We start from the raw sequence: 21,740 nt of genomic DNA, 5'->3' as shown, positions 1-21,740 counted from the left end.
GAAAGGAGGCGAGCGACTAAAAGCATGCCCGGGCGGAAACACCCTCGCGCATCTATTTCCAACGGAGCTGCACAGATCTATCGTGAATTTCATAAGTAAAACGGCTCTTGGATTACGTTCCCTGCGACCTGATCAAGCCTCTCTCTCTCTCTCTCCTGCCACCCGAACGCCTCCAGATCTTCAACTATCTTCGAGAGAGACCTCATCTAGTTGCCCAACCTCGATGTAGGTGAACATACATCGGCACGTCGTACCTTCATATATGTTAAATAGACGTTCGATATCAGCCTTGAGAACAGATCGTGTCACTCGACATCCGACATCACGATCATCATCATCTTCATCATCATCATCTCTCTCTCTCTCTCTCTCTCTCACCCAACCGTGTCTTGCTCCTAGATGTTTCTGTTACCGACTACTCTTTCTTTCCCCAACTTTTTCGTTTGCTCGTTTCTCTTACCCGTTTTACGTTCCCCTCACTACTGTTCTTTTTCTTACTTTAACCCGTTCGCAAATTCGAGAAAGTGTCGCCGGGCATCGCTAACTAGCCGAGCCTTGCGGCGGCGCTTTTTCCTCGTTTTCTTTTCGCGCATGCTAGCGTCAAGTAGATTATAGGTTATCGAGAGAATTGAATTAACCGACTAGTCTTTTCTTTCGTTCGCGATCGGCGCGAGGATTCACGATCTGATCTGTCTCCCTCGGTGTTGTCCCGGGATTCAACGTGATACGTTCCGCAGAGTAGCGGAGAAGAATCGGCGTAGATCCTCGCGCGGTTCATGATTAATTAATTAATTTCTATTAATCAAAGTTTTCTTCCTTAATCAGTTTTTGCAGGTAGCTTCTATGTAGCTGGTGTGTGTTGTTAACCACGCACAGAATATTTTGTCTGACGTGTAACGATGTATTGTTTCGTCGTCGAGATTACTTTCCTCGGCGGTTATTTCAGTTGATGGAACGAGGCGGGAGGAGAAACGTCCGCCACAGTGGAAAGTAATCGCGAAGTTTTGGAGCACGGACGGTCTGCGTCCCTTTTACAAATCGAAACAAAGGGATCCCTTTGCAATCCTAGATTCAAGTACAAAGAGCCTTCTAATCTTGTACGTTAAATTTAGAATTAATTTCTGCGAAGTTTGCGGGGGATTCGCGAACTCTTTTCGTTAGCCTCGTTTAGTCGATTGCAGCGTAGAGGGCACGAAAAGAATATATATTTTTTAAGAATTCATATTGAAAATGTGCTCCCGACACATTGTGAGGAATAGTTTCCTGCACCTCCCTGTAAATTTTCATTGAAATCGTTGAAGCGGTTTTCGAGATTTTACGTTCATCCTTTTGGAAAACGTAGTTTCTGGGAAATCGCGTTTAAAGTTGGACATGCAGTTTTGACGTTATCCCATCTCATGTGCAGGCTCGTACATTTTATACTGTAATTCCTTCAATTTTTGGAATTACGGGGGTCTGTTGCGCTTAAAAAACCTAGAAAAGATGTAGCTAGCGAAATATGTAAAAATCCTAAAAACCAATTATCTAAAATTTTTAGGGTAACCTACCCCCTTCAGAAGTTTGATATTTAAGGCTTTCAAGGCTTCAAAATTCACCGGGGAATATATATCAAACGCAAACCGTCCGTGTTCCCCACTAATGAATCACCTTCTTACGCTTTCAGTACTCACCATTTGATAATATAACTCATGTAATCGAGCGTTTATTTTATCCTCCTTGACTCCGAATCGAGGATCCCCCACGGAATCAACGGATCTCCGATCTTTTCTGCAAAATCGTCAGACGCAGAGACGCTAATTGAATATCGAGTAACTGAAATATCCCCGCGACAATTATTCATCGGTGATGAAGACGTCGGGCGTCCTCGACTGCGGACGATATACATATACAGAATTCTTGATTGCGTGTCAAAACTTCGAGAGATGAATCTACAGTCAGAATTAAAACGACAATGTCATACGAAGCTACTCTGTAAGCTTTAATATCCAAAGTTGAGGTCCCCAACATGGGCAATTAGCCAACGCGCAAAGCTTCGCTGCAGCTCGCAAAACGGAGCTTGAAAAGCCTGCGACTGCAAAACGTTTCTTTCATATTCTACAGGATAGATTATCTCTGAAGAATTCACACGCAATTGGGTATCACCCCTGCACGCACAGAGTGGGCTGAAAAGGGGTGGTAGTCCGTCTCGATAGGAATGAAGATTATGAAACAGTCAGTCCCAATGGAAAGAAAGTCTTCCACCAAGAAACAATTTATTTTGTCGATCACACCCTGCGGTATCGTAGCTCCTAGCCCACTCTGTTCGAAAAAGGAATGAAAGTGATACAAGGTGTTCCTTGGTACACGAGAAGCACCACAGCAAAGTGTGTGTTAAATTGTAAATGCTACCCAAATCGATTCCAATAATTAAGCTGATCCTCCCTCCACCTTCCACGTACCAAGGAACACCCTGCGCAACGATTTTCAACCCTATCTAACGCACAACGCTTGACTGAATGCCCACTTACGCTGTGCACTCTTCTTCTTCGTCTGTTCTATGTGTTCTTTTCTTTACCACCCTGTTCGCCAACTACCAACCGCCAACGATCAACCGTGAAACGAAAACTGCCAAACCGAATCTGTATTGCGTTCTACTCGGCTATCTCCTTCGTCGGACTGTCCGGACCGAATGAAAATCGCAAAAATGTTCAAAAAAAAAAAAAAAAACACCTGTCTGTGTCTGTCTGTCTGTCTGTCTATCTATCTCTCCGGCCGCATTGACGCTGCTCTCACATTGTTGGTTACTTCTGTCCTTTTATTCACGTCCACGCTCACCATCGGTAAACCGACCATGGGCACACCATGGCCGCCATTGGTGACCCGATGGTAACCCCGATGGTAATCCGACGGTCTGGTCCGAAAACGACCCTACCTACCATCGCGTACGGTGAGTTCTTTTCTGTTGAAAGTGCGCCATAGATCTTCGACACCGTGGAGGATCTAGACACCCCAGGAGGCTTAACGTCACCCCGCATTGCCCCCAGACTCTCGAGCTTTGCACTCCGCGTTCGATTACCATTCCCTCCCCCTTGGAAGGGTTCGAGCAACTTAGAATCAGAACAGGACGTGGATGGATGCGTCGGTAGTCGAAGGCTGGGGGCCAGAATCTTTCACCTCGGCTGATGGGCGTGAATGAACCGCACCGTAAAGACAACAGACGATTAGACACGTCTGATTTTCTCCTCCGTTGACAAGCTTCTGCTAAACAGCCGTTCCCCGGGGCAGTTAGGCCTCCTTGTTCTAATCCTCCACGAATCGATCACGCAGAATGAAATAGGAACACGTCTAGCACCCAATGGCTCGAGGACTCGGTACGCTCGCGCTTCACCATGTGAAGAGAACGAATTGACAGATTTCTCGCAATGGAAAACGAGGGTACCATTGGGTACACGAAGCTTCCTATTGTCGATAAGCGGTGGAGCGAAGTGCGTGAGAGGCATCGAAGGAGTGTGCATAGGCGTCGCGCAGACGGACCCTCCTGAAACTTGCCCTGGGGTTCCACTCGCGCGGGTCACACTGCTGCGGCGCCTATGGATCGGGAGGGACGGAGATCCATCCGGAGATTGCGACGCGGGCGTCGGACCTGTGTTTGAAAACGATCGCTCGAATTCGAAGTATCACTTTTTTCCCCATCAAATTCGACAGTTTCCATCATACTTTTTCCTGCGCTCCTAAATTACACCCTCCGCGCTGACTCGAAGCGCGGACTGCGCCTCTTAGAAACGCTTCTGAAACACAGCGATAGAGCACGTCTTGAGCACAGATCCGCAGGGAGGCTTCGAAGGGTTCTGCTCGCACAATGGCCCGTTCCATCGAGATCTCTCGTGTTAATTGTCCACCAACGCTCCATTCGAACGACGGATCTCCGTTTCTGGGACTCGGTGCCACGCTCCACCACCTTATGATAAATGTTAGCTGGGTAGAAGACTGTCGCAATGGCCGATCGCCGGACTATTCTTCCGAATCCCCTTGGGACCCGCGAAACAGCCTTTACAAGTAGAAAAATGCACACTGACTCGCGGGGGTGTCGCTTCAACTTCGCGAAGCGACCCAGGGGTCGAGGGTACCGCGGAGAATTCGAGAGAAAGGGTGAGGCGAGTGTTGTCTCTCTCGCTGAAATTCGCGAAAGTTCGGGGCACTGGATGCTGCGGAGATCGATCGGTTCTCGAGCAGAACGCCATTGCGACAGGCAACGAGTGCGTAATCATGCGCTGACACGTAAATGTCTAGAGAGCAAAGGCTTGATCTGTTGTATAAATTAGTAGTGACGTGCGTCGTTGTATATGTGCCGCATCGTCCTTCTCGTGAGTACCGCAGGATGCGAAAGGATGATCGATAATGATTGTGTGTACGCATCCTACCCCCCGACCAGCAGGTCGAAGTCCCGAGATCTCGTCACGCGTTTCGCAACAAGAACCGTGCGGAGGAAGCAATTCGCTTTCCGAAGTACCTTTTCAAACCACCGTTTCTCTAACGCACGATGATCTTACAGATCTATCGTTTTCCACCGCCCCGGTTAATTTCTCGATTAAAAACGTTTAATATCGTCCAAGGAAGGATTCGGTAGCTCGTAAAGGTCCCTTCGAATAAACTGTGAGAGGAGATTTTTCGATTGAGAGAAAAGAGGCGTCGCAGGATATTGCAGAAGGGTTTTCTCCCCATCAGCTCGGCAAAAGCTCTCTCTCCCCGCAGGGTCGCGAGAAATTACGAAACGCGATGAATTCTCACGGACTCGGGAGCTTCACTCCCCACAGCACCGCGGGATCGTGATTCTTTGTTTCTAACGAGGGAACATATCGAACCCGAAATTCTGACTGTAATGAAACTCCGTACGATTGTAGAGCATGTCGGAGTATGTAAGAGACGATTTTTTGTTTCTGCGAAAAAACAGTCCGAGGGGGTGAAATCAGCCCCCAAATTTCAGCGATTTTTCGTTTCTCGAGTGTAACTTTGTAACGGTGCGAGGTAGAAGAAAACCGTAAATGGACAAAATGTTCAGTGTTTGATGCCGAATAACGCGCTGCAAAAGAAATGTTTGTACGTCCAACAATTTATAAATAAATTAAAATTTTCGTTATTTTCGTTATTTTACATATAATTTCTAACCGTGAGGGTTGGGGACGATCTTTTTCCGTGTAAAAGTTATAATTCGCGATGGTTTACTAAACTGTAAAAGGAAAAAATTTTGGTTCATTTGTTTATTTGTTTACAAAAATTTCCAGCCTTTGTCCATATTACTACCATCTGCCACTTGACAATCGAGGATTTTTTTTTATTTATAAATTTTTTATAAAGTTTTCTTCTACCTCGCACCGTTACAAAGTTATACTCGAAAAACGAAAAATCGCTGAAAATTTGGGGGCTGATTTCACCCCCTCGGAGTGTTTTTCCGCAGAAACAAAAAATCGTTTCTTACATACTCCGACATGCTCTACAATCGTGCGGAGTTTCATTACGATCAGAATTCTCGGGTTCGACATGTTTCCTTGTAAGTAGCAGGCATTCCGTTTCATTTAGCGTCGTTGAGCGCGGTAGAGGCAACCCCCGCGTTCTAAATACTTTCTAGCCTCATCCCCGAGCAACAAACCTCCATCAAGTGACGAATTGTCCGATTTTCCGTAGCGTCTCAGCCACTGACGTCCGCGAATTTAACCCCCGAACAGTTAGCGAAGCGGAAAGCCAGCGACGCCGGGACGATATTTTCACGTACGTCGAGTAATGCGAGGTGTACTTGCAAAAGAGCCAGCTAGAAATTGTGAGATCTCCCCACCCCGCTCTGCAAAAAGAGACCCGACTAATAACGAACGAGAGTTGCTGCCCCCTTCAGCGTTCCCAGTGAGGTCGAATAGAAAATCGAATAGTACAGGAAACCCGTGCCTTCCGCAGCGAACGGTTGAACGGCGTGTGTTTTAATTTGTCCGCTTTCGGTGGCGCTCGATCATTGCCTCGAAGATAGTTGAGAAGCTCTGAGAGATCGCGATGAAAAATTGCAAGTATGAAACTCACAAGAGAAATCAAGACGTCGCCCCCTGTTAGTCCGCGGAGTATCTACTTTAGTTAACTTCGCTTCTTAACCCGTAACTATGCGCCGACAATTTCCCACGTACATCTTTACTCTCCGCTGCTCAAACTAACGAGCCTGCTGGCTAACGAGGCTTCTAATAATTCCGTTCGCATCGCCGCGATTATCGGCAGGGTCCGAGCGTATTCTAAACTAAAATGAAAAAGCGAAACAAGTACCTAACAGGGGACATAAAGTACCACCTCCCTCATTTCCCCGACGCGTGCGCGCGCCAGAAGTTGCAGCGCGTAGGTACGGGTTAAAGAAGCCGAAGCGCGGGGGAAAGAAGCGAATGAGAAAATAGGGCAGGTAACGATGAATATTAGACCAACGAGGACCTGTGGTTGAAACACACCCGGTATATAGTGACCGATGGTGCGTACGGTTTCTCGCGCTCACGTAGCCTGCTGCATGTGCATGCGACCTCTTTCTCTTGCATCCCGTGTTTTTGCATAACAAAACACACCCCCTGGCTACGCCAGCCACCGGCATGTAGATGCATATTACAAACACGCACGTTTACACACGGCTTCGCGTTAACGCGCGCGCGCGCGGCCAGCTGCGTGCATTTAATATGCAATGAGCTTGTGCTATTATCCTCGTGCACTATCTCTCTCTCTCTCTTTCTCTCTCTCTGTACATACATGTATACACACGCGGATGTATATATACGAGATTTATTGTACATACGGGGGAGGCCTTGCTCCCGCATCTTTTCGCCTCTCCGTGACGCTGCGTTGATTTCCGCTGGAGCCGGAGGCGAGAGCAGCCCCCGGAGCTTCCGCGCAACCGCGGCTCTACCGAATGTTCGGACGAACGCATCGCTCGAGAGGCGATCGTGTACACGCGATACTTTCAATTGCCTGGTTTCTTTTAATCGAATCCTTGCGTCTTCACCGTCGAATTTATCCGTCGCGATCGCTCCGTTACTGTTCGCCTCGCTGGCAGAGGAGGACAGCTCACCGTAGACACCGGTCCGGATTCGGTAACGAGACGTTTCCCGCTCGGCTGGTGCCGCGAACGACGCACAATTAGTAGCGACCACAGTACATGGCCGCCCGCTGTACATCGAGAGATTAATAAGCACACGCTCGTCGCGTGCACCGAGTTCTTTGGCTGTAGTTTGCCGTTGTTGTTTGCCGTGAGACCCAAGAGTGATGTGTGACGTGTTCCCTTTTCTTTGTCTTTTTTTTTTTGTCTCTTAAATAACACAATCGTCGGGTAAGCTGTGGTATGAATAACGTAGTGACGCCAAAGTCGGTTCGTCCTGCGACGAGGATCGCGGGACGAACCTGTGATCACGATCTCGCGAAGACACTTCGGTTTTGTAACGTTTTATCCGAGGCTTGCAGTGTCCTCGCGGGTAATTGGAACAGTCGCTAGAGCCAGCGATTAGAAGAGTGACTTAACGTTGGTTTTTATGCTATTAAGCGCTGCATCTTCGCGATCTCGTTGATCACGGGACGTACGCATGGAGCATCGTTCAAAGGCGAATCGTTCTAACTCGATCTTCCCGGGCTTCTAGGTGCAGCAGCCAATTTACGCAAGGAGGTGATCAGGAACAAGATCAGAGCCATTGGCAAGATGGCACGTGTCTTCTCCGTCCTGAGGTGAGTCGGAAATTTTGTCGATGCTAGAACTCGGCTCGGTATACGCGGACAGAGCTGCGAAGCAACCGAAGTAGAGGCACGCGCGAAATTAATCGGAGCTACCGCACAAAGCGTCCCACGAAAATGATCCGCGCTGCTTTGTCGGAAGTTATTCGAACGGGGTATTAATCTCGCTTACGAATGGAGAATTGGCGGGCGATTATTAAACCCTTCGTTCGGCCGTCCCGGCTGATGAAAACGGCGCGTGCATTGTTAAGCGCCGCGCTGGTATCGAAACGAATTAATTCGAGGTAATCGGTGCCGCGTTAAACGCTGGGATCGATTACCGTTTTGCACTGGGGCCCAGGGGAGCACAAAAGACGATTCGATGGTCATTTTCTTATGTTGCTTTTACAGGGAGGAGAGCGAGAGCGTGTTGCAGCTGAAGGGCTTGACGCCGACTGGTGCTTTGCCGCTTGGTGCGTTATCGGGTGGCAAAACGTCTCTAAAAAACGGTACGTCTGGCTAGATAAGGAGTTACGACTAGCCTAATTATCAGTTACAAGGGGAGGACACCGTGTGGTAGACACCGATTTTTATGAGCCTTGCCACGATGGATCTATGTCGAAAATAAGTAAATAGGTGTCCGAGCGTTTCTGGCAATGAGCCTTAAGGGGGAACACCACTGTGGCGGCCGAAAAAGTAAACTATTTTTAAGAATTTTTTTCAGGAATAATTTACAGTTTTCATAGAAAATTTTTATTACCTACCTTTAGTACGCTGTCTTAAGAGAATATATACAAAAAGAATAAATAGAAAAACATCTATAAATTTTAATATATTAATTAATCTTCTAGATCCCCCACGCAAGCTGGTCGAATCTGTAACAATGGAACAGCAGGTCCGAAATCTAATTTCATTCCTTTTTATAAACTATATGAGTGTAGTTTCCGTTGTACGTACCGATTTCTGAAAGGAATTATTTTTCTACAAATGGTGCGCATTAGAAGAAAAGTTTCGAAAATCCGCGAATAAGATTGACATTTTTTCGAGCGTATTTAAAAAAAAAATGTTTTCAATCAAATAATCCGTACGTACAACGGAAACTACACTAATATAGTTTATAAAAAAAAAATGAAATTTGATTTCGGAACTGCTGTTCCATAGTTACAGATTCGACCAGCTTGCGTGGGGGATCTAGAAGATTAATTAATATATTAAAATTTATAGATGCTTTTTTATTTTTTTTGTATATATTCTCTTAAGACAGCGTACTAAAGGTAGGTAATAAAAATTTTCTATGAAAACTGTAAATTATTCCTGAAAAAAATTCTTAAAAATAGCTTACTTTTTCGGCCGCCACAGTGGTGTTCCCCCTTAAGGCTCATTGGCAGAAACGCTCGGACACCTATTTAATTATTTTCGACATAGATCCATCGTGCCAAGGCTCATCAAAATCGGTGTCTACCACATGGTGTCCTCCCCTTAGCAGTATCTATGACGAATACTCTCTGTTGGTCATATTTTACCCTCTTTTGTAGCTTCAAGGAGGGGTAGCACGTAGAACGGGGAGTTGTCCGGACTCGATTGACATTTGCAAATAATACTGAAGTGTATTCTGCTTTCAGCTCTCCAAGGCTTCTCGCCGAACCACAAAATCACGTCGTTCGCCGAGGCGAAGGGGCTGGACGCCATAAACGAAAGGATGCCGCCAAGAAAGGACGCCCCACCCACGCCGGTAAACGAGGAGAAGCCCGTGATAAAGCCGCCGACTCCTGCGGGAGACAAGCGAGACCACAACACACCGCAACCGCAATCGTGAGCCTCACACTCGTCCAATCAAGGTACACATCACATCCACGTGGACGATCCTGACAGGGAGAATATATTCCTCTATCTATATCTCCCTCCTGCTCCGTCGCGGGATCAGGATGTTCCGAGTCCCGCGTGTATCCTGCCGTCGGGATTCACGGATCGGTGGGCACGATTGTCGCGCGGTGAAACACGGGGCGACAATCGTTTTCCCCGAGTGGACCGGCTCGCGTCGAGTAGATTTAACAGAAACAGCATCCCTTCTCTTAGTCAAGGAATTTCAAGGATCGATTGGATCCGATCAGGCTTCCGAATGGAAAAGCTTCCACGGGTGATCGTGTATCGATGAAACTTTAAAGAACAAGCTCGAGTCAACGCTTAACTTATTCCATGCACGAGATATCACTGTTGGGGGTGTAATTGTTAACCCTGCATCTACGTCACCGACTAACTCGGTATAGAGAGCACACACCTGGATTCACGGCTTCGTGTTGTGTTGCACGTTGACCAGCGGGACCACTTTGTCGACCGGCATCCAGTGCTGTTGAACGTCGATCGTTCGTCGTTGACGATTGCCACGATGGATGGTGGACGCTTCGATCCTTTCGCTAGCGATAAGTATCCTGTGAATCCGTCGAGCCACTTCTTTTGTAACGAGATTTAGCTGCGCGCGTTACTTGATGCTCGGAAAGCTGGAGGGAAGCCGTGTAGGCGTTATCAGTGCGGAATAGTTGCGCGCGGAGCCTCTGCTCTCGCCGTAAACTCGGCGAGTGTCTGTCACAACTTGCTAGCGTTCATCAAAGTTTGAACGATATTGTCTCCACGGTAACTGTCCGCGCGGCTCGATGGAATTAGAGGCAAAGTAGTTGCGGCCGTTTATTGTCAGACCTCGGGCCACTGGAAACAATCGGAGACACTTGAGGGCCATTAGCAGCCATGGCTGATACATATCGCGGAATAGAGGAGCGCGGCAGCGAAGGGATTAAAGCGACCCACGTTCCAAAGGAGCCAGGGATGTGTCCAGTATTTCCTTCTCTAAAGACATTAGTGGTGAAAGGAAAGTGGAAAAATGAACGGTAAAGTCAGGTTTGAAACTTCTAAGCTTTCCTTTGACTGTATTTATCCTTCTCCTTCGAAAAAACTTGCACACTTTTAAACACGAAAGGATGGTAGAATTGGAGACAGGTAGCTAACAAAGACACACCGTGCGATATAGAATCAATAGCCTCTTAGAACTTCGCGTGGACTTGTTTCCCACGGCTCCCCAGAGGAGACCTCAGACATCACCGACGCTTTTCCACTGCGTAATTGCTGCTAAGTCCCTGACGACGCCAACTCTGAATTGCTCATTCCCAGGAATTAGAAGTTCTTCGGGGAAAGCTCAGGCGTCAAACCACCCTGAAACTCCCTTAGTCCCTATGACTCGCCGAACTTGAAGCGCCACAAACTACGACCCCACAAATCCACCTGCGTGGAACAGTGGTACGACGGGACAGAATTTGTGCGAAAGGATACACTACGTTTACCAAACAGTAGGGTAGACCGGGGGCGGTAGTAACACTTTGACTTTGGAATACGCTTACGCAAAAACTATTACAGTTACAACAACAGTTTTTTTTTACCAAAATCTTACTTATCTTACATTATTTGAGCCACAATAGTTTCTCTGTATATCAAGTAATATTCCGGTTATTAATAAAAAATGAGAAGCGGAGCAACGCTGCATGGAGTCGATAGTAGCACGAATTTAACTTTACAAAATTAAAATATTTATTGATTTTAATTATAATAATAAATGAAAAAGTAAAATTTAAATTTAAATTTCTTCATGTGATATATCTTTACATTCAGTATATTACACAGCATTTTTTATTTGGTTTGCTTGTGCTGTGCTATAGGATTCCATGCAAACAAGACAATATTATCAATCTTCTCTGTCACTATACGGTTCTGTCCCGATACACCCCGACTGCTGATGTTACAATCGCCCCGACCAGGTTTTTGAACTTGAATTATAAATTTTTATTAACGAGACACTTAAAAGTGATAAGTAACGATCAGTATTACTTTAAAAATGGCCAGATTAAATATTAATAAATAGAGAAAACACGTACTTGCAAAGGGAGTGTTGATATTACAATTTTAAATCAGTAAGGAAAAATTACTTCAGGGTATCGAAAAGTTATTTTCTTCACTATGCATGTCTATCGTGTATCTGTACTGCTAGGATATGGATGCGTGTATTCGAAATGTCATTCTTCATCATATATCCAAAATTTGTGTTAATATCTATCACATGTTTTGAGATATTTAACGTGTTACAATCGTCCCCCTGTTACTCTCGCCCCCGGTCTACCCTACATTCGAAACAGGACTACCACACTGTCATTCCGTTGCGCATATTTAATCCTCCCATTTCCTACTACTCAAAGCAATCCAGCCTCATGGCTGCTAGCTACTCCCGAGGAGGCCTCCAACCAACTCCATCGCATCCATCAGCGTGAACGACGAGCGAAGAACGTTTCTGTCGGTCGACAAAGTGGTGGCCCCAAAAAGACGACCGTCCGTTCGATGTTTCAGGTGGCAAGGATGGGTCGTAAGGTCCCAGTGCTGTCGCCGCCACCACCGAAACATCCAAACCATTGCTCGTCTCTCCCCCCCGGTTGTTATCGCTAGCGCGCTGTTCGTCGAGCCAAGAAGAAGTAGTCACCGCGACGGAGAACGGAAGCTCGCAGAAGAGGGCCGCACCGGTCGCCGAGGGAGCCACGTGAACGGGTGCCGTCGCGCTGGCACCCGCGGCTCGCGACTCAGGGCGACCAGGTCCTGCGACCGGTGTCCTGGCCGACGATGGATGCGGCCCGCTCGTCCGGGCCCGCTTTGCGCGCGTGCCCCGCGCCCGAAACGGGGGCTGCTCGCCCCGAGGGAGTGCGCGCCCGCTCCACGCTCTCTGGTCTCTTGTGTCCTGTTCGTCCCGTCAGACGACGACCCGCTACACCTCGTCCCGCCGCTCTCTGCCGCGAGCGCGCGCTGGATCACCACCTAGGGAACGCCGGCCGCGGGAACAACGATAACAGACGGCGAGAAAATGGGAAGGAAGTCGTAGTACACGCGCTACGCGACCGAGGTCCTCCGCGTGCACGCGCGTTCGACTCGAAGGACGGAGGATTGGGGAGGATCGTGGAGCAGTAAGGGGCGGGCGTTGATGTTTGGGCTCCTTCGATCCTGAGAAGCACGCGCACTAGGAGGATACTCTCTTTAGGTGGCAGGCGTCGGTAACAGGTTGATTATCCCTGTCCGTGTCACGGGGAAAGAGAGAAGGGTAGGATGTCGTACGGCGTCACCCTCCGCATTCTAGGCTCTCTCTTTGGGCGCCGAGGAAGGGTCGATTATCGTCCTCGGGTCGGGAATAGACAGGGGGCACGATACTCTCGCGTCTTTCGAGCAAACCATCTTGGGTCGAGCGAAGAGAAGGGAAACGTACGGGGTACGAGTAAACGACGAAACGCTACCCCAATCCCCTGAAACACACCCCCTGACCGTGAAGCAACGCGGGCGCGAATAATAATCGAGACAGAGAGAACAGGGCGAGCGGTCTCCGCGAAAGGAGCACGGGAGAGAGAGAGAGAAAGAGAGAAGCGCGAGGGAAGAGGCGAAGCGAGGGAGGAAATGGAGGCGAAGTGAAATAAACGGGGGAATAAAGAAGAAAAAATGAAGTAAAAAGGCAGCTGGCCTGTCGGTACGGCGGAGCTTCCGGTTTTAGGATTCACTAGGGTTCTTAAGGTGTCCCCGCCCCTGGTGTCGGTGCGACCGGCATCACCCGCGAACACAGGGGCGGGATTTACTTAAATCTTAAGTCGAGAGCTAAGCTTTAGGGTTAAGCCGTAAGTTATATCGGAGAATTTATTTAATATACGCATACATTATAAATATATTATTGATTAATTGATTAATAATTATTATTACTATTATTATTACTATTCTTATTATAATTATTATTATTATTATTAATACTATTAATATTGTACGAACACGGTGTTTAACGCCGCGCGTGTCAGCGCGTCACGCGTCGCGAGCGTTCGCACGGATGCACGTTGAGCGCGTCGTTTTTCTCTTCATGGATGGCGCGACTTCTCACGGTGAACCCGGTCACTCTGGCCGAATTCATCGTCTAACGGGGCGAGGGAAGTGCTCGAGGAAACGCGTCCCCGCGCGTCGCTCCTTTTCTCCGCCGATCGCGGCGGGAAACAAGGCGTGGTTCGATCGATACGGTGACCAAAGGTTTTAGAGAAATTCCACGGGGACGAGCGACAGTTATGAAAAGAATCCTCTTGGCCCAGCTGGGCCCGCGACAGCGGGCAAGACGGATCACGCTTAGATCGTCCATTGGGACTCCGAAGGAATACAGACTACACGTGATTCCTCCGACCCCTGGATGCTCAGCGAGAATCAGTCAAATTGAAATTGCCCATGGAAAAATGGTGTCATCCTCTTTTTAAAGTCAGTCTTTTTTAAACCTATCTCTTCCATCGATTTTAACGCCTCTCCCAGCGCCGCCCAGCCGCTGGGAGTGTTTTAGACTCATCGACCGGTAGCTTCGCCCAATTCTGTACCCACGAACGACCGTCGCGTCCTAAGGCGACGCGTGGTCGCGGTTTCCTCGAGACGCGGGGGAAAAGCGGACGGAGAACTTCGCGCTCGACGAGGCGCAAGGAATCTCTCTCGCGCATGGAACGAAGGATCTATAACGCATATTATACATATATCGGTAAACCATGACACGTGTGCTCCTTTTAGACGCGCGATGCGTCCGCCCTTGCCTCCAATCGCGGCGGTTTCTCCGCGGAACAGCTCGACCGATCCCCTCTCGCGGGGGTGACTCAGGCGACCGGGAAGATACGCGGACTCGTTCCGCGTGGCTATCCGGACGCGACAGAGGGAGAAACCGAGGAGTCTGTAAAGGGGGGGATAATTCAGTAGACTGTCCAGGCCCTCGGATCCTGGACGATCTCTGACAGGCTCGATGTAGACCAAAATAACGAGGAAAAAGGGGAGCCGAGCGGACAGCCACTTGCATGACACGTCTAATAGCGTTGATCTTCTATGATTTTAATGTGTGTTCTTGCTACTATCCGACGTAAGTCTGGGCCACAGCCGCACGCCGATCTCGTAACTGGTTGCGGAACGGCCTTTGGTACCCTGAAACGGGAACGGAACGGGGAGGACGCGATGGCTGACGCGACGGAGGATTTCTTAGCGCCCCACCTAAGAATTACTAGCAGGGCCAGGCGTGCGTAGGGTCCCGAGACGGAATCGAAGCACTTCGAACTGATCGTTACTCGACGTGCCATATGGGAACGGTTCCCTCTGCTGCTAGGCGACATTACGTATCGATAGTATGTATCTCGACGGCGAGCGCGCGCGTGGACCTTTTGGCGCGACTTCTCCCTCGGTTCCGCGGGCGTGTCGAGCTCGAGCTGACGAGCATCAGTGCCAAACCACGATTCCTTTTCACGTTTCGCAGCGTTGCTTATCATCCTCCTTTTTAAATCGCCCTTGTAAGCGAACTTCTAGTCTACAGCGTCCGACTTAGCGCCATCGGCATCTGACCGCGTTCCCAGCATCCGATGTGGCACTCTCGACTGCAAACTTCGAGCACCTACGTTTCTTCTGATTATTAGAGCGCCTCGCTTTAGTGGCGCGCTGCGCGATTAACTTCATTTCCAGGCGCAAGCCCCTGAGATTCTTTAACATACGTAGAATCTCTGCTTCTTATTTTCTTTCTTTAGACAACTCTGTTCCAACGAAGCGTCCTCGCTTCTGATCGCGTTCTTCTGCCCCGTGCCGCAGAAATGCCGCCCTTAGAGCACTCCCCATCGCTTTTCGTCGCGTTTTAGTAATCGACCGCTTCTGAAAAGCCCACCCTACTCCCCCCCCCTCCCCCCTTTGAATCCCCACGTTCACTTCGCCGCGCGAAGATCGATTCTTCGAGATGCTCCCGGGACGCGTTTCATCGCGCCCTCGTGCCGCGCCGATTTCTCCAGCCGTGGCGCGCCTCGAAAATTGACCGATATACCTCGAGGACCCGCCACGTCCTTTCGTATAATATTTCTAGTAATAAAAAATGGCGCCGTGATCGCGTTTCGCGGGCCTTTCTCGTCGTTTTCGCTGTTTTTTCTACCTCCTCTCTTTAAGGATCGATGAAAGGACGCGGGAGAGGGCGCGCCGAGGATCGCGATGAAACGGGGCTAATTATCTTGTCGTTGAGGACGCGCCAAGGGAAGTCCACGTAACGAGGCCGGAGAGGCTCGAGAACGGAAACAAACAAAAAAAAAAGAGAGAGAGAGAGAGAGAAAGTACCGAGCAAACGCAAAAAAGATAAGAACGGAATTTTAAAGAGGAGAAAGAGAAAGATGGCCAAGGGCTGCTTCCGCCAGCCAATCGTCGTCGGCCAGTGTAAGAATTACGGTCTGAAACATAATAAAGATAAATGAAAGAATATTATTATATATATAATGAAATGAAACAAGATATATATATACACAAAAAAAATTATTATATATATATATACATATATATATATATATAAATATATATATATATATATATCTCTCTTCTCACTACGGATAAAGATATACAGTGAAAATAATAATTCTATCTCTCTTTGCTACCAAGTTGTACTTATTCTTAATTGATTTACTTGTACAAAAGAATGTGTTAAATAATAATGAAATACATTATATAATATACAACTATAAATAATACATATTATAAATATATAAATATATTATATAAATAATATAGTGTTAATTAACTATTATTATTATTACTACGGTCACCAAGAGACACCGGTTAATCCTTACTTATTTGATTGTTGTCATTCTGATTATGGTTCTTATTATCATTATTCCTACTGATTACGATCGTTACCATCGACGGCGTTTACCGATGCTATTTAATGTTTGTCACATCGTCACTACCGAACCGCGAGAAAGAAACACAGGCAAAAGTTAAAGAGAACGGAGTAGGTAAAGGCGTGAGCGAGCTTTTCGCCGAGTAAGGTTAATATACGCGTGTATATTATCTGTTACTACTGTTCACTATTGCGACGGTCGTTTTCAAGCTGCGTTGCGACCACGGCAGCACGATCAGCCACGCGTTCAGGACGCAATCGGGAATTCGTTGCTTCGAGTCCCTCGCCTTCCGCTGGAGCGATGATAGGATTTATACATTATTCGTTCGATCACGATCCGTACAATCGATTCGAAGGGTGACATCACGGGTCTCCCTGATTCCTCCCCTCTCTGTGTTCAAATTTCAAACATCGCCATGCGACTATTTCACCGTTCTCCATTCGTCACTTCTGGCGTTCGAGTTCCCGAGGCTCGTCTTCTTCGAAACGAATCGTCTTGCTCCCGGCCGGAGCTCTCGGCTACTTAAAGTCAGAGAATAAGAACTATCTATCATAAACCCTTGCAGTTATGTATACACCGCGGCTACTTCTAATCCACTTTCACCGGAGAGTACCATCGTTTACAGTTGCACAGCAGAGTACTTAATCCTTGCCCACCGTTAAATCCCCACCAGGTCGAGTGCCCCTTGTTTAACAGAGCGAGAGAGTAATGGAATAGCAGAGCGGAGGGTGAAGGGATGACACGAAGAACAGACACCGGCGCGATTCCTGAACGCGCGTCCGTGTCCCCGCGTGCGTTTTTTAAACGCAGCCGCCTCTTCACATTGTACATATTTGTGCGAGTGTCTCGATCCTAACATTGTATCGTGTCCGTAGAATCTTTTTAGATAGGTGAAACGAAAGAAGAAAAGAAATGATGATCGATCGTCGGTAGGTCCGTTGAGAACCGCTTATCGACTCGGCTCGGATCACCGGTGGATCGTTAACGATCCCACTTCGCTGCTGGATCGTTAGCGATCCTCGCGAAGGATCGATCCTGTGGCGAAATATATATATATATATACACACATCAGTGCTAGTCGTTTGTTTCGATCTTTCCAGGGCGAAGTGCAATTCTAGCCTTCATCGCGGCAGCAAAAATGAGCGCGACACATAATTGTAATTACGATCGGCTAGAGTTCGTTCGCGATCAGTCTTTTTCTTTCGTTACCGACAGAGAGAAAGGAAGCACGTCTCGTTAAATGGTACAGGATCATCCTAGACGATCGTAGCTTTTCCTATGTCGAGGCAGGTCAGACGATCTACGATCGATGCCCAGGAAAGGATACGATCGTCGCTCGTTACATCCGAACCGTCCTCGTCTTCGTAACGACAGATCCGCCTGTTCTTTGCCGACACGATCGACGCGTTCCCTTCGGCGAAAACTTTCGAGCTCCATCGAGCAAAGAGCGCGCGCATTCAACGAATTTCTGCCACCCACGCTCGGCATCACCCGTACCCCGAGGAATTCTGCGAACCTTGGAGAGCCGACTGCGAGCGAGTAGAGAAGCGGCGCGCGCGTGTCCCGGGGTCGGGAAGAGTCGCTCGGAGGAATCGAGAACTGTATTATATTTGTAGAAGCGGTGTACATCGTTAAGCTTACGATCCGGGTGAACACCCGAAGCCTTTCTCTTAGACTTACGCGCCGCGTCCACCGATGCTCTCCTCTCGACTGTCCCAGCTCGATCCCCTTCCCGTGCGTTTCGAGCGTGCTCGTCGCGCGTGCGAAAGAAAGTACAGGCATTGATAAGCGACTTTAAACACGAGGCCCGACGCCCGCAATTGCGTTGCGCCGGTACGCGCGTACGTTGCGCGGTACTAGGACAATTGGCGACCAGGGTGGAGCAGAGGGAGCGAGCGATTGCTCCCTCTTCTTCCTCCTCTCTTCGTAACATCACCGACCGCGGTGCGATGTAACGGCGGGCGTCCCCGGAGGCACGTGACTATACGACTGGAACCCGATCGAACTCGGGAGATCGAGCAGCGAGGGGTGGACCGGCGGTCTCTTTAGATTGTTACGAGCTCGTTCGAGACACTTTGTCCCTCCTACGACGCGAGCGAGAAGAACGGCCGATACGAGGAGATTTTACCATTTTATCTACATTTTTCAGACACGCACCCCCCCTTTTCTCTATCTCTCTTTGTATCTCTTTCTATTTCCACCCCCCGACGCCCGCACCCCCGGCGAGTCGTCGCGCCACCCCGCGAGTCGCACGCCTTCCAGTGATCTAGTGTCTAAGATCCAAGTTCGCTTCGCCCTCGATTCTTCTCCACTCTCACGCGACCATTCCGACAGTAAGTATTACAGAAATTGTCCGCGTCGAGTACGCTCTGGAAGTAGACGAATAATCCGACGATCGCCGAGGCAGCGATGCTTCTCGGACGGGAATTCTCGTACATCCGAATCACCAACGATCGTTCGGTCGCTCCCCTCCTCAGCGGACCGAGGTAATTACGCCCGGAACGCCCCACGAAAGTCACTGTGCCCCTACGACTGGTTTTCCCCTTAATTTATTTATCGACGAGAGCAATACGATAGCCTCATTGGCGCGTACGACTCGGCGGCGAGGGCGCGGCGTTCACCGGGTCGCGGGACATCGCGGGTGACTTTATAGGACGGTTATATACATGTATATACGCATATAGTAGGTACTAGGTATACCGTGTTAAGTTGCGTGCATTCTCATCTCTTTATTATACGTATATACACACACGTGCGCAGGGGTAGGGGGAAGCGGATATGCGGAGTGGCGCGTACGCGAGACCATAAACTAACGTATACATATGACACGCGGTATAATGTACGTACGCGCACGTGGCCGGACGACCCGTGCGGACGGGAGCATTTTCCCGCGCGATATTTTGAAAGTATCTTCTTCTCCCGAGGGGAGCAGGCCGCCGTCGTCGAGCCGATCCGTTCGGAGGAAGGAGAAGGAGAGGGGAAAGGAATGGATCCGATCGGTCACCGCGACTTTTGCGCTCTGAAAACTGATAGACGATGTCGGAGGATGCTCGGCTGCTTTGCCCGCGAGCGCTCGTCGCGATCCACCCGGCGAGCTCGGCGCGACCGAACGAGCTCGCCCGGCAAGAGCACACTTATATGTACCTGTTGCGACTGATTACACGCGCATTATCACCGCGAGCAGTAAACGTATACATATTAATGTACGTACGTGTGTGTATATATCTATATATATATATTATATATATATATACATACATATATCATACTGTCAGCATTGTTTTGTAATTATCGTTAAATGTCATTGACTGCTTGCTATCCGCGGTTTGTGATCCACTATACTTTACGTCGGTGACTACCGGCACGATTCGTATGTACATATCGAATTATAAAGCAGAGGGCGAAGAAGGCGAGAGGAATGAGCGCGCCTACCGCGATGCGACCAGACTTACGGGGACCTCCTAACCTCCTATCTCGAAAGAGGGGCGACGGAATTAATGGTACTGTGCATGGCGTCGATCGTTGGTGTCTCGTAGAAATCTCTTTCCCTCGCGTGTACGCGCCCAACTGCCAAATATTGAGAATCCCCGGGGAACGATTAACGCGGGAGGGGGGTCGGCCACGGTCTGGTCACGTCGGCCGTGAACGAAGGCGCCGGTCGGGTGACACGGTGGCAGCGAACGATCGAAATCTAACGGAACGGAGGTGAATCTATCGCGAGCGAGGAGGACGCACGTGGTGGCGATTTTAACAAATCTTTTCCAGGGATATCGTAGCCTTAGACTTCCGTTTCTCTCGTCAGTTTTATGGGACGATAGCTCGACGGATCCACCTGTTCGCGGTGCTCGAATCGGAAAATAGCAGAACGATGTCTGTGCGCGAAGCGATCGACGCTTCGATCCCGTTAATGCGACGGAGAGAAAGTTGCCGTAGCAGCTGGGACAAAAGGTTCTGACCCCTAGCGGCTGATTGGTCGACTTACCCTCGATCGTAACATCGATCTCTACACCCGGTCGACGTCGCGTTTCGGAGAGGAAGTGGAGAAACCTCCTCCCGCCATGGTCGAAACATTTTGCCCCGGCTGTGTGTAAGTGTTTCGAGCGAAGTCCCCTTTCGTTCTCGTGCCTCCTTTCATTCACGGATTCTCGCTGTGCTCCTTCCATCGACCGTTACTGGAATGTCTGTCTGTGTGGCGTGACGCGAGCCGAGGACCGCAGCGTGTAGATCGTGGTTATGGCGGTTATTATAGACGAGCGATCGCGGAGCACTGGTTGCGTTAACGTGTGCATCCGTCGGGCATTGCAGGAAACGCTGCACGATGAACTTACATTCGCGGCATTCGAAGAATGGCATTCAACGATAAAACTGTACATACGCACGTTTACTATTGTCTATTTACTATTACGAGAAATCTTACTCCTAAGATCTTCGACTGTACGACATTATCGAAACGAGAATCACTCTGGTGAAGGAAACGACGACACAGAAACAAAAGCGAGCCGCATTGCATACAATTGTTTAGCGCCATTGTGAACTCTATCCCTTCTTACGAGATAAGCATAATTATATTTGTTTATATATACATATACATGACAAACATACGTATAGAAACATTACGACTATTATTATCATCATTCATTCATTCATTCATTCATTATCATCGTCATTATTATTACCATTACGGTTATTATAATTATTATTAAATATGGCCACCGCTATTATTATTACGATTATTATTATTATCAGTAAAAACGATGAAGGTACGATGGATAATTGCTAAAATTAAATAAAAGATCTTACTTATACATAATTATAAATACGTCGTGATGACATATTCATAACAATTAATTATTACGATAACGTAACAACATTATTATTATTATTACTATTATAAATAACACCCTATTCCCATTTGTTGTGAATGTTTACGTTGTTTTATGATATTCAGAGTATTCTAAAAATAAAGTCTATAATTTCCACGAAACACTTGTGCTTCCTTTCCTCATTGTCCCACTACGTTACAGTAGAATTTAATTAAAATGAGTTATTTCCTAGAGCTTTTATATTTAAGATCCGTTGAAACTCTGTTGCTGATCGAGTTACAGCCATTCCCGAAATTGCAAAACACCATTCCTACTTACCTACGCTATTCCCACTCGGTTCCTACACTAATTCTACGCCATTCCAGCGATATATGTACGTACTTTACTCACCATTTCCGTATCCCACTTACAACATTTCCACCCCACTTGAACATAATTTTCATACCACATCACATTGCACATTTCAAATTTCGCCCTTCATACCTTCCATTTCACTCTATATAAG

The 21,740-nt window shown here is 48.1% G+C and overlaps 1 protein-coding gene across 7 annotated transcripts in view; it reads left to right on the top strand.

The window, feature by feature from the left end:
• LOC143371542 (serine/threonine-protein phosphatase 2B catalytic subunit 2) overlaps positions 1-20,270 on the top strand; it is a 149,465-nt gene extending 129,195 nt beyond the window's left edge. For 2 of the 7 annotated variants that reach the window (XM_076816824.1, XM_076816817.1), the window contains exons 10-14: positions 5,670-5,745; positions 7,626-7,710; positions 8,107-8,204; positions 9,318-9,533; positions 12,082-20,270. In XM_076816824.1, the coding sequence (XP_076672939.1) occupies positions 5,670-5,745; positions 7,626-7,710; positions 8,107-8,204; positions 9,318-9,533; positions 12,082-12,544 (938 nt within the window). In that variant the 3' untranslated portion in view covers positions 12,545-20,270. Of the gene's footprint in view, positions 1-5,661; positions 5,746-7,625; positions 7,711-8,106; positions 8,205-9,317; positions 9,534-12,081 lie in introns of all 7 variants that reach the window. The other 5 variants (XM_076816820.1, XM_076816819.1, XM_076816818.1 and 2 more) reach the window with 4 other exon arrangements.
• The last annotated feature ends 1,470 nt before the right edge of the window (positions 20,271-21,740 follow it).

This window comes from Andrena cerasifolii, chromosome 7, assembly GCF_050908995.1.
Source record: "Andrena cerasifolii isolate SP2316 chromosome 7, iyAndCera1_principal, whole genome shotgun sequence".
Classification (NCBI taxonomy): domain Eukaryota; kingdom Metazoa; phylum Arthropoda; class Insecta; order Hymenoptera; family Andrenidae; genus Andrena; species Andrena cerasifolii.
Note: the sequence above shows the minus strand (reverse complement) of the source record. Positions and strands in the feature narration are given on the sequence as shown.